This window comes from Maniola hyperantus, chromosome 10 (assembly GCF_902806685.2).
Source record: "Maniola hyperantus chromosome 10, iAphHyp1.2, whole genome shotgun sequence".
Classification (NCBI taxonomy): domain Eukaryota; kingdom Metazoa; phylum Arthropoda; class Insecta; order Lepidoptera; family Nymphalidae; genus Maniola; species Maniola hyperantus.
Window position 1 is genome coordinate 1,849,617 of NC_048545.1, and position 16,679 is coordinate 1,866,295.

General features: G+C 37.4%; 1 protein-coding gene and 1 long non-coding RNA gene across 2 annotated transcripts; one reads left to right on the forward strand and one right to left on the reverse strand.

Annotated features, from left to right (window-relative positions):
* Positions 1 to 6: 6 nt before the first annotated feature.
* LOC138402953 (uncharacterized) lies at positions 7 to 1,565 on the reverse strand. The gene is made up of 2 exons (XR_011237264.1): positions 1,426 to 1,565; positions 7 to 150 (listed from the first exon to the last, which is right to left on the reverse strand). It is a non-coding gene; the product is annotated as an uncharacterized lncRNA (long non-coding RNA).
* A 1,605-nt stretch (positions 1,566 to 3,170) lies between these two features.
* On the forward strand, positions 3,171 to 16,018 carry glo (glorund). Its single transcript, XM_034972715.2, has 8 exons — positions 3,171 to 4,381; positions 5,229 to 5,357; positions 6,218 to 6,382; positions 7,083 to 7,221; positions 10,112 to 10,284; positions 12,096 to 12,202; positions 15,128 to 15,235; positions 15,865 to 16,018. The coding sequence occupies exons 1-8, from the start codon at positions 4,264 to 4,266 to the stop codon at positions 15,991 to 15,993; spliced, it is 1,068 nt and encodes a 355-aa protein (XP_034828606.1). The 5' UTR covers positions 3,171 to 4,263; the 3' UTR covers positions 15,994 to 16,018.
* Positions 16,019 to 16,679: the final 661 nt, after the last annotated feature.

The window sequence follows — 16,679 nt, forward strand, 5'->3', positions numbered from 1 at the left end:
ATAATGAACATGGTGGAGTAGGCATTTTATTAAAAAATACATTAAAATATAAAATATTGCCAACACAATTTTATCAAGATGTCCAGTCCATAGCAATTTCTCTAGAAACTAATATAGGTTCCGTGTCGATTCTATGTGTTTATTGTCCACCTAAAAATAAAAATAACAATTATTGTAGAATTAATAAACTTAAAAATATTATTGCTAGCTTACCAAAACCTTGTATAGTCTCAGGAGATTTTAACGCGCATCATATTGCTTTTGGGTGCAATTGTACAAATTCAAGAGGCAAAACATTGTTTGAAATTTTTGATGAACATGACCTATGCCTGTTAAACACAGGTGTATCTACTACAGTACAAAGACCTAATGCAAATAGCTCTGCTATTGATGTGACAGGGGTGAGTCCCGTACTAGCACCTCTATGTAAATGGTCAGTAGGTGACGATCCTTTGGGTAGTTACCACTATCCAACATTTACAAAATTAAGCCTAGTTCCATCTAAATATTCTGTCAATGACAAAGTAGAGAAATTTCTATTTCATAAAGCAGATTGGACCAAATATTATGCAAAATCAGAGGAGTACTTTAAAGGTATATCTTTTGATGAAAAAGATCCTTCACAGTCGTATGATAAGTTCCGTGAAGTTTTAAATACTCTTAGAAAAGAATTCGTTCCTTATGTAAAAATTGAAGGTCCTAGACTTTTTAAAACTCCTGCTCCTTGGTGGGATGAAAACTGTGAAGTTGCTGTTAAAAATTCGAGAGAAGCTTTACAGTTATATAAAAGAAATGGGTTGATGGAAAATTACATTAATTATAAACAATTGGATGCACAAAAAAAATTAATAATTAAGGATGCTAAGAAAAATAGTTGGTACAAGTTATGTTCAACATTCAATAGATATACTCCTATTACTCGAGTATGGAATTATATGAAAATGTTTAAACGTATTAAAAACCCACCACAGCATAAAAATGATGTATGGATTCCCGATTTTATTTCAAAATTTAAACATGATAACAATAACACAACGTTAAATACCTCTGTTTTCGAATTTAATAATGATTCTGACAAGCATATGTTACTTTTAAAGCCTTTCACTTTTGCAGAATTTAATATAGCACTTAAATCAAGAAAAAACTCTACACCCGGCTTAGATAACATTCCATATATAATGATTAAAAAATTGCATAAATTAGGTCAATTAGCTTTACTTGATATATTTAATAGGCTATGGGATAATCAATGTGTTCCAGAGAGTTGGAAGATCCAATGTATAGTACCGATTTTAAAACCTGATAAATCTTCATCTGATTGTAATTCATACAGACCAATATCTCTAACATCATGCATAGGAAAATTATTTGAACAAATGCTGAAACTGAGATTAGATTATTTTACAGAAAAAAATAAATTATTACCTACATTCCAATACGGTTTCCGAAAAGGAAGAAGTGCTAATGAGAGTTTGACATCATTTGTATCGGATTTAAGAAGCTGTAAGTTATCAAAAGATGCTGCAGTATGTGTATTTTTGGATATAGAAGGTGCTTATGATAATGTTGATTTAAACCAGATTATTACTTCTCTTCATGAAATTGGCATTCCTGGAAAAATGTTAAAATGGCTATCAAATTTTTTAAATAACAGAAAGTTTTATGTTAAGTATAATAATATACTTCATGGACCTAACTCAACAAGTAAAGGCCTTATGCAAGGTGCATCATTATCTCCAATTTTATACAATTTATATACCTCTCAAATTGAGAAATATGTAACAACAAAGGATGTAAAAATTTTACAATTTGCAGATGACTTGTTATTATATAGTGTAAATAAAAATGTAGAAATAGCTGTAAATAATGTTAATTCAGCATTGACTCAGGTGCAAAATTATTACCAAAACACTTTAAAATTAAGTATTAATACCTCTAAAAGTTCATGCATGGTATTTGGTGGACCAGTAGATGTAAACATTAAATATAATAACTTAGATGTTCCAATTGTAAGAAATAAGAAGTTCTTAGGAGTAATTTTTGATACAAAACTAAAATTCGATGCTCACATTAACTACATTTGTAAAAATGCATTAAAAAGCATTAATCTTATTAGATGTTTAGCTGGTACATTTTGGGGTTCAGATCCCAAAGTTTTGACTTTGTTGTACAATAGTATGGTTAGAAGTCATTTTGATTATAGTTGTCTTGCGTATATGCAAACTAATCCATCGTTGTTGAAAAAATTGGATGTCATTCAAAATATAGGTTTGAGAATAATAAGTGGAGCAATGCGGTCTACACCTATTAATTCAATGGAAGTAGAAACATGTATCCCTCCTTTGCCGGTGAGACGTGTTTATTTGGCTGAAAAGTTTTGTTTGAAGCAACTATTTGCTAACTCTAACTTGGTAAACAAATTATTACTTCCACAGGATTTATTAAAAGTTACTGAAGCATCAATTGAAACTCTACAACCTACAGCGGAAGCACTTCTTTCCGGTAAAGGACCTACTATGTCAATGATTATGACTTATATGCATAGTATTGCTAGTAAGATAAATGTGAATGACGTTTGGCCTATGTATGATTGCCACTATGATGTAATAAACCTCGAAAATAGAATACACATCACTGATATTAAATCCAATTTAGACTTCCTATTGTTCATTGAAGAAAATTGTAAAAATCATTATAGGATATATTCGGATGGTTCTAAAAATGAGAACTTTGTAAGTTCTGCTTTTTATGATTCACAGTTAAAAAAATGTAGATCATATAAATTAAACTCTGACTGCAGTGTGTTTACTGCTGAATGCGTGGCCCTGTTCAAGGCATTGGAATATATCAAAGAAGAATTAATGTTTAAAATTAATAACTATGTTTTAATAACAGACTCGAAAAGTGTTCTTTTAGCTATAAATAATTTTAATTTTAGTAATTATAAATTAGTTTATATTATTTTCCAAATTAAAAATGTACTACTTAATTTAAAACAAAGGGGAATTAATATAGAATTTGTTTGGGTACCCTCCCACAGAGGCATAACAGGAAATGAAGTCGTTGATTCTGCTACAAGAAAAAGTAATTTTTATGAAGATTGTTCAAGTAGCATCAAGGTGCCATTTACGGATTTATGCAATACAATTAAAATAAGACAAAAGAAATTGTGGAGTGAAGTGTGGGATGTGACTAATAAAAATAAAGGAGAATGGTATGCGGAAATTCAAAAGGAAATACCAATACAACCATGGTATTTCAAAACGAAGTGTGAATCTAGAAATTTTACATCATTTATGAATAGACTGAGATTTGGTCACTGTCTGGTGCCAACACACCTGAATAAAATAAAAATACTAAACAGTAAAAAATGCAACTATTGTGATTATGAGGAGGCTGATGTTAATCATATGATACTCAAATGTCCAGCTTTTGGCATACAAAGACTTATATTAGCCAGTGATCTAAACACTATAAATATGGAACAAAAACAAAAAATTGATTTTCCCCGCCATGTAAAGGACTTGTTGTGTAAAACGTCATATTTTAAGTCTATTTTTAATTATATAAGTAATACTATAAATAAAGTGTAAAAACGTTAGACTAATTAGTTATAAGCAATTTTGTATTTTTAGAATAATATTTAGTTATAAGCAATTTTGTATTTTAGAATTTGTAAATTTTTGAAAGGCCTTAAAGGACTGTTATCCAGGGCCGTAAAATAAATTAAAAAAAAAAAAAAAAAAAAAAAAATCTTTGGTCATGGCGTCAATCGTCACATTGGGCGTCACCACACCATTAGCGATGTCGATAGCGAGATGTTTTCATCGATTGTTTCGATTGTTCGGCCATAGATGAATTAAATGGTTTCATGGTCTCGCTATGTTTGAAACTGACATTTAATTTCTACTTTTTGATTTTTTGGTCGATCTATATCTTTGTATCGATCTAAGGAACGACGCATCGTATTTGCATCGATTCAAAATATTTTAGTATTGTATCGATACATACTTGATCGGTTCATGATCGATCGGCTTTATACATCCCTACAAAGAGTTAAAAAACTACGGAAAGAGAAAAAAAAAAATCTATTCTTAATTTTCAATCACAGAGTACATTGAATATAGGGTATTTTCAATCATAATAATTTTATTCACTGCGCGGTGCTTTTATTCTTCAAAGAAGCTGAAATACTCGTACATTATAGTGTTTAGTGTAGTGTATCATTAATTTCGCCCGAGCATTCGTAATAATACTTGAAAAATGTTGGGAGCTGGTGACGGTGGCCACATTATCAAACTGCGTGGGTTGCCTTTCTCCACAACGGTTCAGGATGTCCTCGAGTTCTTAGGTGGTGTTTCGGTGGTAAACGGCGAAGAAGGTAAGGGTGCTAAGTACGGTCTACATCAAAAACCCAAAATATTTGCACAACACTGATAATGGCGGCAGACAGGAATCAGGGTGCCGCACAATCGATAGCTCTTATCGGAGTACCTAGTTTCATTCTAGATTTTATTAAACTTTTAGCTTGAAAAACTTATTTATTGCATTCTCGCCCCGATTTCGCACCGATAGAGTTAGTAATTTCCTATATTGGATTCAAGTGAATATGTCAAAATTATAAACTTTCTCTGATCTGCCAAAGTTATTTCTGTATGTTATATCCATATCCATACTAATATTATGAATACGAAAGTGTGTCTATCTGTCTTTTCATGGTTCATCTCTACCAATTTTGACGGAATTTTGCACAGATGTTGGTAGCTTGTATCCCGGAGATGGATGTAGGCTAAATTTTATTTCAAAAAATCAGAGTTCCCATTAGGTTTTGAAAGGGCCATCTATTTAACTGATTTTGACAAAACTTTGTACAGAGATAGCTTGCATCCCCGTGATGATCATAGATTATGTTTTACCATGGAAAATCAAAGAGTTTCCATGTTTTACGAACCTAAGTCTATGCAGACTAATATGCAGGTGTGAGATTTTAGCTTTAATTAGTGGATTTTAGTAGTGATGACTAATAAAAGTTATTGATGAATAATAAAAGTTATCATCTATCATTTATTTTATCCCGATATAACACAGGCATTGTCTAGTAAATATCTATGATCTCTAATTCCCTTGTTAGTTGTTACTAAAATTTTTTTTTTAATCCAGTTTAAATTTCTTGTTGTAACAGATGAATTAAAGAGTTAAAGTTAACTGTACAGGTAACTTGTTAACAGGTGTCCATTTAACCGAGGTCCGACCTGGAAGGCCTTCGGGAGAATGCTTCGTAGAGGTGGAGAGTCTGGAGGATGTGGATCAGGCTCTGAAGAGAGACAAAGAGCACATGGGCAAGAGATATATTGAGGGTACGAAGTACATACGTATCTACTAATTTGATTTTTTCTGATAAGTATTTTTTTTGAAGTATGACTTCACTCAAATCAAATATTCCCTTCCTGTTACTTCTATCTCTATTTAAAATGGTCGCCAAACAGAACAGCTGTTTTAAAGCCTCAATAGCTCAACTGGTAAAGGAGTGGACTGAAAACCGAAAGGTCGACGGTTCAAACCCCGCCCGTTGCACATTGTTGTACCTACTCCTAGCACAAGCTTCACGCTTAGTTGGAGAGGAAAAAGGGGAATATTAGTCATTTAACATGGCTAATGTTCTTAAAAAAAAAAAAAAAACAAGGTGTATGAAAGTACCAAGTGTGGTCATGGTTCACAGAAACAGAAAAATTGGTAGTATTACATGGCTTTAAATTCATTATGAGTGATTTCCAAAGATGTTACAAAATTCCACACAAAAAAAAGCTAATCAGTGGGTACTGAAATTTTTTATAAACTCTTAGTTTGTTGGTTTGTCCTTCAATCACGTCGCTACGGTGCAACGGATTGACGTGATTTTCTCGCATGGGTATAGATAAAGACCCGGAGAGTGACATAGGCTACTTTTTATCCCGGAAAATCAAAGATTTCCTACAGGATTTTTAAAAACCTAATTCCACGCGGACGAAGTCGTGGGCATCAGCTAGTACTATTGTATTTTAAAAAGTGAAGACAAATTTGTATTCTTGTGTGTAGAAACATAGTCTACCTAGATATTGGCGCAAGGTTTACGCACCTTTCAATACCTACGAGGGTGCTTCAAAAACTAGCGGCCCTACAAAAAAAAAGAAAACGTTAACGTTCACTAATTTTTTACACAGCAATTTTGGTTTTTTAGTATTCTCTACCGACCGTCAAGATATGGAATGGGCTCTAAATGCAATGCGTCAAAGTGAAAATGGCTTTGATAGCATACCGGTTGTCAACGATGACTATGGCATTGTAAAGCTGAGAGGCTTGCCTTTTGGCTGCTCTAAAGAAGAAATCGAACAATTCTTTGATGGTAAGTCGCATTGCTAAAACCATTTTTTTTTGTTTTTTTCCTCAATTTTTTGCTTTCTGGGGATGTGTAGGCAAATCACATCTGTACTAGATATAGTTGAAAAAAGAAACCTTTTTAATTTTTCAAATAGAAATCAAAACATAGAATGCAATTTTAGAAAGATAAATGGTTGGTTCACAATTCACATTGTTAGTATTAAATTTTCAGACTTGTCATTATTTTTGACATAGCCTAAGTGAAGCAGCTAGTTTAATTTTGTTAAAATTTTGAGAAGATTTTTTAAATAAGTTCTTTATGTTAATTGACTTTCAAATGGTTGATTAAGATTGCTATAACAACCAAAATCAATATTTAATCTTTTTTTATCAATATTGTAATCAATTCAACCTCACATTTGCTCATACATAATATTGTACTATTTCAAAACATAATATTATGAACTTTTTGTTATTTTATTTATTTAAGGGCTTGTCTTTACAAAGCAAAAGTCAGGCCCATAATTTTGTAAACTTTTTTTATTTTTAAATCCATACCATTTTGAGTAATGTGTTTAGAACTGTGAAACCAACCTTATTAGTAAATAATCTAGTTAAAAATTACATCCAAAAAGCGAGAAAACCTCATACCTAGCCATTTCACCTAAGCGACAGTAATTTGGTATACAAGTATGATATAACAATGGTTTTGTTGGACGGGGCAGGGTTGACGGTGGCCCAAGACGGGGTGCACTTGCTATCGGACCACACGGGGCGGGCCTCGGGCGAGGCGTTTGTTTACTTCGTTGACAAGCAGAGCGCTCAAGACGCTCTCGGAAGGGACAGGGAGAAAATAGGACACAGGTGGGGGGTTACTATGTATTACACTGTGGTGTACGGTCACAGGTGTTTGGCAATCTTGCTTGTTTTACATATTTCTGCACAATTTTTTTTTTGTTTTAAAGAATATTAGCCATATTAAATGACTAATATTCCCCTTTCCTCTCCAATTAAGCGTCAGGCTTGTGCTAGGAGTAGGTACGACAATAGTGCAACGGGCGGGATTTGAATCGTCGACCTTTCGGTTTTCAGTCCACTCCTATACCGGTTGAGCTATTGAGGCTCTTTTTAGGGGGATTTACGAACCCAAGCTCAAATCAAGTTTAATAGTAACTTACTGATGCTTGCGACTTGCAGGTATTTTAGAAATCCCATAGGAACTATGATTTTCCAGGATAAATGTATCATATTACCGTCTCCTAGTTTTTTACCAATTTTTGTACAAAATCAACGCTTCAGCGATTAAGCCGTAGAAGACAGATAAACTGACACAATTTCGAAATTCATATTTTAGTACGAATATTATGTCAGTCATAGTGTCAGCGAATACAAAAATGAGCATACATAAGTTTATTAAGTTCCTTTTCGACCGACACCCAAAAACGAGTTTCACATTTCGGCGCGTAGATTAATCTTCTTCTTCTATATATATAAAAGGAAAAGGTGACTGACTGACTGACTGACTGAATGACTGACTGACTGACTGACTGATCTATCAACGCACAGCTCAAACTACTGGACGGATCGGGCTGGAATTTGGCATGCAGATAGCTATTATGACGTAGGCATCCGCTAAGAAAGGATTTTTGAAAATTCAACTCCTAAGGGGGTAAAATAGGGTTTTGAAATTTTGTAGTCCACGCGGACGAAGTCGCGAGCATAAGCTAGTTCTACATACTTATTAAAACAAAAAAAACAATACGATAAAAATTAAAAACTTAATGCTAATGTTTTCTAATTAAATGTGTTTATTAATTTTAGAATGCTTTTATTCAAAAGTACTCTTCACTGAAAGTCTGTTTTTACAGTTTAATTAGTAGAAATAATATTTTATGTAAAGTTTAGCCCCTAAACTAACAATGCATACCAACTATATTATATAAAAAAATACATGTATTGGACCTTGGTGTAAACGCGGTGTACATCAAAAATAACACTCGCTAGCGCCACCTGATTGCAAAAAAAAACTTATAAAATCATTACAGTATAGTAATATTGCCTTACACCATCATTATATGACTACGTACACCACATTAACTTCAGTATAGTGGTGTAGAGGGTTATTATGGGACCCCTTTTTATTTGGATCTGTGATTTATAGAATACTCATTTTTTCAAACAAAAAAATTAAGCACTCATTTAGTATTCACAATAATTTTTACATAAGCATAACATAACTACTTTAAAAAATGCTACTGACTTTTCATCATGGTTTTCATTTTAACATAAAGACACATTTCAGTTCTATAAATCATAGTTTCTTTTAATATTTTGGAGGTGTTTGATTTAGTTAAAAATTGGGTTAACTTAGTAAATTAAGGGCTAATTATTAAATATTTGCTGCATTCCTATAATGCTTCTCGCTGTGACTTTGTTTTGGTGAAAGAAATCAAAGGCAATTTTTTGTTCCATAAAGTTTTAATTTAATTTATGCTCCTTTTTCGTTTTTTTTCTAGACACAATGTGGCCAATTCTTTTCTACACAATTTCTAAACTAATATAAAATGTCAGGTTTAAATGTATTACCATCTCTTTCATAATGCCCCCTGCAGAAACGGATAGCAGTAGATTTAAACCTGTCAATTTAGTTTAGTGATTGTGTAAGTTTTGTGCCTAAAATATGACAGAATTCATAATATCAATATACAATATTTTGTTATATTTCATTTGATTTTTACAGTAATAAATTAAAATGTTTTGCCTACGATTTTTTCACCACAAAACGTCATATTAGTGAGTGACAGCATATAGTAATGCACTTCTTGATTGGTTATTGAGTTGTCTAAGGTTGGGCGATCGAGGGGCGGGAGCGGGACGGCAATATGGGAGGCACGGCGGGGAGACGAAGACGGGGGAAGAAGACCAGTGGATTGTAGAAATTGGTTTTATTTACATTGGTAGACTGTAAGGGCTTATACTGTGACGCCAGAATTTTTGGGTAGAATTTAATGGTTGACTTTGTGGTAACAGAGTTTTTGGGTAGACTGACATGTTACTCTGTGACACCAGTTATAATAATATTTAATTTTATGTTTAAAAAAGTTAAATTGCTGATGATAATACGATGATACGATTTTTTTTCTCAATTTATTGTATTAGATAATTTATCGAGAACTTGATTTTCTTCACCACATTAGGCTGTTGCTACCTACAAATTATTTCGTATGAAATCAGTTTATATATCAAAGAATTGTATGTCATATAAAATATAATAAAATAAGATGACAAGAAGAGTGATCGACTGATGGTTATATCTGTGTGTGTATGAGTTCTAACTGTGTGTGCGTAATTAAAAAATATAACGAATAATATCATTAACATCCCATTCCATAATAACAGGAAAAAGTTGAAAAGATAGATTTATTTCTCGACTTATAAAGCCGAAATAATAATTTTTTGTATGGAAAAATATAGATTGTGGTGATACCACATTACAAGACAAATTCATGTACTCAACGGTTTGCTATTACTTACCCTTATTTCAGGATAGCTGTATAATTATATACAAAAGGATTTGTGTAATATAAAGTAGACGTATCAACGTACAACTCAAACAGCTGGGCCTAGAAACTTAAGATTTTGCATGTAGGTTTTCACTTATCTCTATAACCTAGGCCCCCTCAGTTAGGAAGTCTGAGTCGACTAGTTACATACATAATAGACTGCGATGACATAAACCATCTTCCATTTACAGGTACATAGAGGTGTTCATAAGCTCGCCGGACGAGGTTCGCGCGTACTCTTCTCGGGTACTCGGCGAGTTCAAGTCGTCGCGCGGCTATCGTGCTACGCCGTACGACCGCAACGACAGATACTCCGGCGGACGCTTCGGCGGCAGGGGGGGCCGGGGCGGGCCTATCGGACGAGGTAATATAACAACACTTGCAGGTACACAAGCTCGCCACACGAGGTTCGCGCGTACTCTTCTCGGGTACTCAGCGAGTTCAAGTCGTCGCGCGGCTATCGTGCTACGCCGTACGACCGCAACGACAGATACTCCGGCGGACGCTTCGGCGGCAGGGGGGGCCGGGGCGGGCCTATCGGACGAGGTAATATAACAACACTTGCAGGTACACAAGCTCGCCACACGAGGTTCGCGCGTACTCTTCTCGGGTTCTCGGCGAGTTCAAGTCGTCGCGCGGCTATCGTGCTACGCCGTACGACCGCAACGACAGATACTCCGGCGGACGCTTCGGCGGCAGGGGGGGCCGGGGCGGGCCTATCGGACGAGGTAATATAACAACACTTGCAGGTACACAGGTACACAAGCTCGCCACACGAGGTTCGCGCGTACTCTTCTCGGATAGAGGGCATATCAAGTGAAATCATGTCGATAATGATGTCTATAAAAAATGTTCGACGTCACTGGTTGACTTGACTTTTCAGTAGGCCAATCACAACAAAGCGTTCTCGTCTTACGATTTTTTCATGCAAAACCTTGCGTATGCGGCTTCTTTAGGCTTACAGGTCTTTGATCCCCAGTGGTCCCAAATAGAATGCGTACAAAATGAGATCTCACTCAGCATTTTAACTTTGTGTCCGAACCGTGCTTTTGACAGTTGACACACAGAGTTAAAATGGCGAGCGAGTTCTCGTTCTGTACGGACTGTACATAAATGCAAAATGCGTAAAGCTGTGATAGCCTAGTGGTTAGGACGTCCGCCTTCTAATCGGAGGTCGGGGGTTCGATCCCGGGCACGCACCTCTAACTTTTCGGAGTTATGTGCGTTCTTTCTTTCTTCATTCGGGGCTGGTTTCCGCACTTAAACGTTTCCGTCTGTTGTGAGTTATGTGCGTTTCAATTAATTAAAATATCACTTGCTTTAATGGTGAAGGAAAACATCGTGAGGAAACCTGCATGCCTGACAGTTCTCCATAATGTTCTCAAAGGTGTGTAAAGTCTACCAATCCGCACATGGCTAGCGTGGTGGACTATGGCCAAAACCCTTCTCACTCTTAGAGAAATAGAAATAGAAATAGTGTTTATTTGCTAGAATGTGGTACAATTTGGTCTTAAATCTGTTTTGTTCTAACACATTCAACCAATAACTTAGTGTGCAAATTGTTCTATTACATTAAAAACGCATGTTGATGTCAATAATAATTTAAAAAAAAAATTTAGTTATCATAAAATATAAATAATTATCCTACAACAGTAACAAAACAGTTAAGGTCAAATCTACATTAATGGGTCATATAATCATTTACACTATAGAAACCATTTACACTAGAGAGGAGACCCGTGCTCTGTAGTGAGTCGGTTTAGGGTTGATCATGATGATGAAATGAAAATTTTAAACGTCTTTATGACAAGATCTGTTGAAACGAATGCTTTAACTTATTACAACTTATCCTATCTATTTAAATTATATATCTAAACTCCGTATGCATTAACACTGTTGCACCAAATAAAATATAGTTTTAGTAATGTATGAATATATATATATAGTATATAATATAATATAATATAATATAATATAATATAATATAGTATGAATGAGGTCGATGAACTTTGTCAGCCCTAGCACAGACTACGGTCTATTTGGGCTGCAAACTGCCAACACCAGTCGCGGCTTTTTGTCTAGTGCTTTGGTCTGGAAGTGTGGTGTGAATTATTCGCTTTTTTTTGTCTAAATAAAAAAATAAATAAAAAATAAATAAAATGTAAATCCGTGCAGGCGGCGGGTACGGCGCGCGCGGCGGCGGCGGCGGGCGGCGCGGCTCGTGCCACTGCGTGCACATGCGCGGCCTACCGTTCAAAGCCTCGCCACAGGATATCGCCTATGTGAGTATCATCAGATAAATTAAGAAAGGAACTAAATAAATTAATTCACACGACTGAAAGATATAAATATACCTTAAACCTAACCTAACTTTAGATTTTGGAACTCTTCTTCTTTTGGGATTTTATTTTATTTATTTTTATTTGTTTTATTTTGTAGAGACAAACAGTTACAATTAGTTAGCTAGATAGTATATATATAAAAACACTTAAACCAAAGCAGTCTCCAATGAGAAATTAACACTTATAATAAAAAAATTGTGTCCACAACACACGGGCATAGTATGCATATGAAAAACTAAGCACAGAGTATTTAAAACTAACTAGGTAGGTAAACTTAAGGAACACAGAACTAAAGCAAAATATAAACTATAACTAGGCAGAATTTGATATAACATCCTTAATTGCTAATTTATACCTATGGAGAGAGAGATGAAAAATATCACTTTTCGCGAATAGATTGTGGCGGTTGCCACAATAGAAACTAGATGGCGCTGTTCAATCGATGACATAGTCCCGAACAAATGTACCGCCGACAGTACTCGCAATAACAGAGTTTTCTGCAATCTGGACTATATATAGAAGTTTCAAGACATAACCGTCGGCCCAGCTGGCGCTACCGAGCACAACCAACCGCTCGGTGGGAGATCTCCCCTTTGGTACGGTCGAGCCTGCACACCGCTCCCGTACATTGGTGACCCCGACGTGATCAAGAACGGTCGCACACCTCAACAACCGACGAAATCAAGAATGGTCGCACACTACAACAGCCAACGTCATCGAAGATCAACCGCACACCGCCGAACTCCGCACTGCGCACTCAACGTGATCAAGGGTGATCGCATACACCGCAACACCTTTGGATCACACACCGCAAGCCGACGTCTCCTCCAAACTCCAAGTCTACAAGCAGCAACAGCAAGCACATCGAGGCCTGTAAGACGGATGTAGCCACAGCTTCGGGGCACAATGGCCCTGCACTCCATCACCAGCTACAAGCGTCCTGGTCTACCGCTTCTCTGGTTGGTTAGCAGCCATTGCCCTTCCTTCACACGCCTTCACGCTACAACGCCACCTCTCTTCACTGCTTCACACTACGCGTTCGTCTCGGAGGGGAGTGATGTGGCGGTTGCCACAATAGAAACTAGATGGCGCTGTTCAATCGATGACATAGTCCCGAACAAATGTACCGCCGACAGTACTCGCAATAACAGAGTTTTCTGCAATCTGGACTATATATAGAAGTTTCAAGACATAACCGTCGGCCCAGCTGGCGCTACCGAGCACAACCAACCGCTCGGTGGGAGATCTCCCCTTTGGTACGGTCGAGCCTGCACACCGCTCCCGTACATTGGTGACCCCGACGTGATCAAGAACGGTCGCACACCTCAACAACCGACGAAATCAAGAATGGTCGCACACTACAACAGCCAACGTCATCGAAGATCAACCGCACACCGCCGAACTCCGCACTGCGCACTCAACGTGATCAAGGGTGATCGCATACACCGCAACACCTTTGGATCACACACCGCAAGCCGACGTCTCCTCCAAACTCCAAGTCTACAAGCAGCAACAGCAAGCACATCGAGGCCTGTAAGACGGATGTAGCCACAGCTTCGGGGCACAATGGCCCTGCACTCCATCACCAGCTACAAGCGTCCTGGTCTACCGCTTCTCTGGTTGGTTAGCAGCCATTGCCCTTCCTTCACACGCCTTCACGCTACAACGCCACCTCTCTTCACTGCTTCACACTACGCGTTCGTCTCGGAGGGGAGTGATGTGGCGGTTGCCACAATAGAAACTAGATGGCGCTGTTCAATCGATGACATAGTCCCGAACAAATGTACCGCCGACAGTACTCGCAATAACAGAGTTTTCTGCAATCTGGACTATATATAGAAGTTTCAAGACATAACCGTCGGCCCAGCTGGCGCTACCGAGCACAACCAACCGCTCGGTGGGAGATCTCCCCTTTGGTACGGTCGAGCCTGCACACCGCTCCCGTACAAGATGATTAGCTTGGTTGCAACTTCGTCGTATGAATGTGTTATCAGCGTGTTTAGTCTTACTTGGTGCAATATGAAACAGTTTCCGATGCCGGGAGTTAACCCGTGGGCATCTTAAAGATATTTTTGATAGCAAAGTCAAAGTCAAAGTCAAATGATTTATTCAAAATAGGTAATAAATTACTCTTATTGATTGTCTGGTATAGTGTTAGATTTGTAAGATAATATAGTGGTGATAATTATAACGCAAACTTAAAACTAAAGCTACGAGGGTTCCAAACGCGCCCAGGTCTGAGAAGAGCCCACAACAAACTCAGCCGGGTATTCTTTTTATTATCACCACTTTACAAAATTATTGAAACTTATTAGAACTATCACAAAGTCGTTAAGCAACTCATTCCCAAGCTTGCTTATCATTTAAATAATCCTTTACATTGTAATGCAGATATGGTGGTGGTGGTGGGCATCTTAAAGATATTTTTGATAGCAGATATGGGTTTTGCGATTAAATCGAATGTATAGTACGCTACAGGTCGAGATGTTAATCGGGGTGAGGACGCTCCGCACACCCGCACAGCCCCCACGCTAACCCGGTGCGGGATGATGGCAATCCCGATTGCCATCTCGATCTGTCACATACAGTTCAGAACGAGATCCGAGTGCCAAAATCTCGAATCTTGAATCGAGTGTCAATTTTTTTTTAATCAAAACTATGTACACATTGTTAGATATATCATAACATATTGCATGCGAATATAGGCAGAATTTGGCTGTACCTTTTTGTTTTTGTAATATCTCCACTGTTTACACATATTCGCAATAAAGAAATTTGAATTGAATTGAATTGAAAATTAGAGAGTCGGGTTAGGTCCGCAAAGAAACGAATGCTTCTATCCAAAAATATATTGTTTGTGTCCAGTTCTTCAGGCCGATTCATCCCATGAACATCAACATCCTGTATGACAACAGCGGGCGGCCCAGCGGCGAGGCTGATGTCGAGTTTGAATGCCACGAGGATGCCATGAGGGTAGGTTTACTTGACGGAAGTGTAAAATACTATCTAATCTATCCTTTTCTTAATATATTGGCAAGAAAAAGATGCGAATACTTACTCTAGTTGCTATCAGAATCAGCACCCGTATCTATTGTCACCATAGAACAGAAACAAAGAGGAGATGTTGTATTAAGATTTCCCTATGAAATATCGAGTGACATTTTGCGGGGTGAGGGGTTGTGGAACGCCGCCCACTTCTCAATTTTCCATCTGCGGGTTAGTAGCAAAACTACTCGCTTAGCGACCTAACATCGATATATTGATGTCACTACATAGTTCAGCTATCTCACACTAGATGTCAATAAGTGTAGAAATTACGTATAAAATTACTTACAAATGAAATGTGATACCATTCATAGCATCAGAACGTCTGTCTGAATAACTTTGACACGATAAAACACAACACTTCATCCTTTTGTTCTTAAAAACGCGAAAACACACCGATAATACGAGTCTCAATATATGTGAACCTGACGAACGCAGACAGCATACTAACTAAGGCCCCGCCCACAGTGATGACGTCAGGACCTAGTTGAAAATCACAGTGCACAGTTGCTTAGGCCAACTCCTCTTTGTTTCTGCTCTATGATTGTCACTTACAGGCCATGAGACGGGACAAGAACAACATGGAGCATCGTTACATCGAGCTGTTCATGAACTCGTCGCCCGGCGGCGGCGGTGGCGGCATCGGCGGTGGCTTCAAGCCCAACCGCTCCTTCCGCAACTACTGATGACTTCCGCATTAATACGCAAAAATACACAAAAAACGTTTTTATGCATAGTTGAGCCATTACGAACGTGCGAACTGGGGCATAAATCATTTTCATCAGACCTCTCGCTCGCACTTACAGGTCTTATGGAACTGGAACATGATGCTCTGGTGTTGTGTGTTACAGTAAAAAAAGGATAGTCGATATTCGACAGCAGGTTATAAAGAGCGAGGAGTAACAATGCGAAATTAGCTATAGTCGACGCATTTTAAACTGAGTCGTCGAGTTATCTGTCTGTTTCGCTCGCACTTACAGGTCGTAGGTAAGTGCAAGCGAAACAGACAGATAACTAAACGACTCAGATTAAAATGCGTCGACTATACCAGCTACCTGGCTAACGACTTTTGCGACATTCTCACAACCCTATGATCGTAATGATTTATGACTGAGTTCGCACGTTCGTAATGGCTCAACTATAGTCTATATGTGATAAGAATAAAGGGGACGAACTACACTTGTCATCATCCGTTCGCGAATGTCTTAGGGTAAAACAAATCTGCGATGCGACGTCTTCGAGCTCGCGTTTTTTGCGTGGGCAAACGCAAAAATCTCGTCAGTTGTCGCGTGAGAAACTACCTTTGCGAATGATCACGAACAAGTGTGTTCAGCCCCATATATAATTTTCATATTTAAGAGCATTGAATTTA

Coding starts and splice junctions, on each gene's coding strand:
- glo (XM_034972715.2), top strand. CDS start 4,264: ATGTTGGGAGCTGGTGACGGTGGCCACATTATCAAACTGCGTGGGTTG. Junction 12,203..15,127: donor CGCCACAGGATATCGCCTAT/GTGAGTATCATC, acceptor GTTTGTGTCCAG/TTCTTCAGGCCGATTCATCC. Junction 15,236..15,864: donor GCCACGAGGATGCCATGAGG/GTAGGTTTACTT, acceptor TGTCACTTACAG/GCCATGAGACGGGACAAGAA.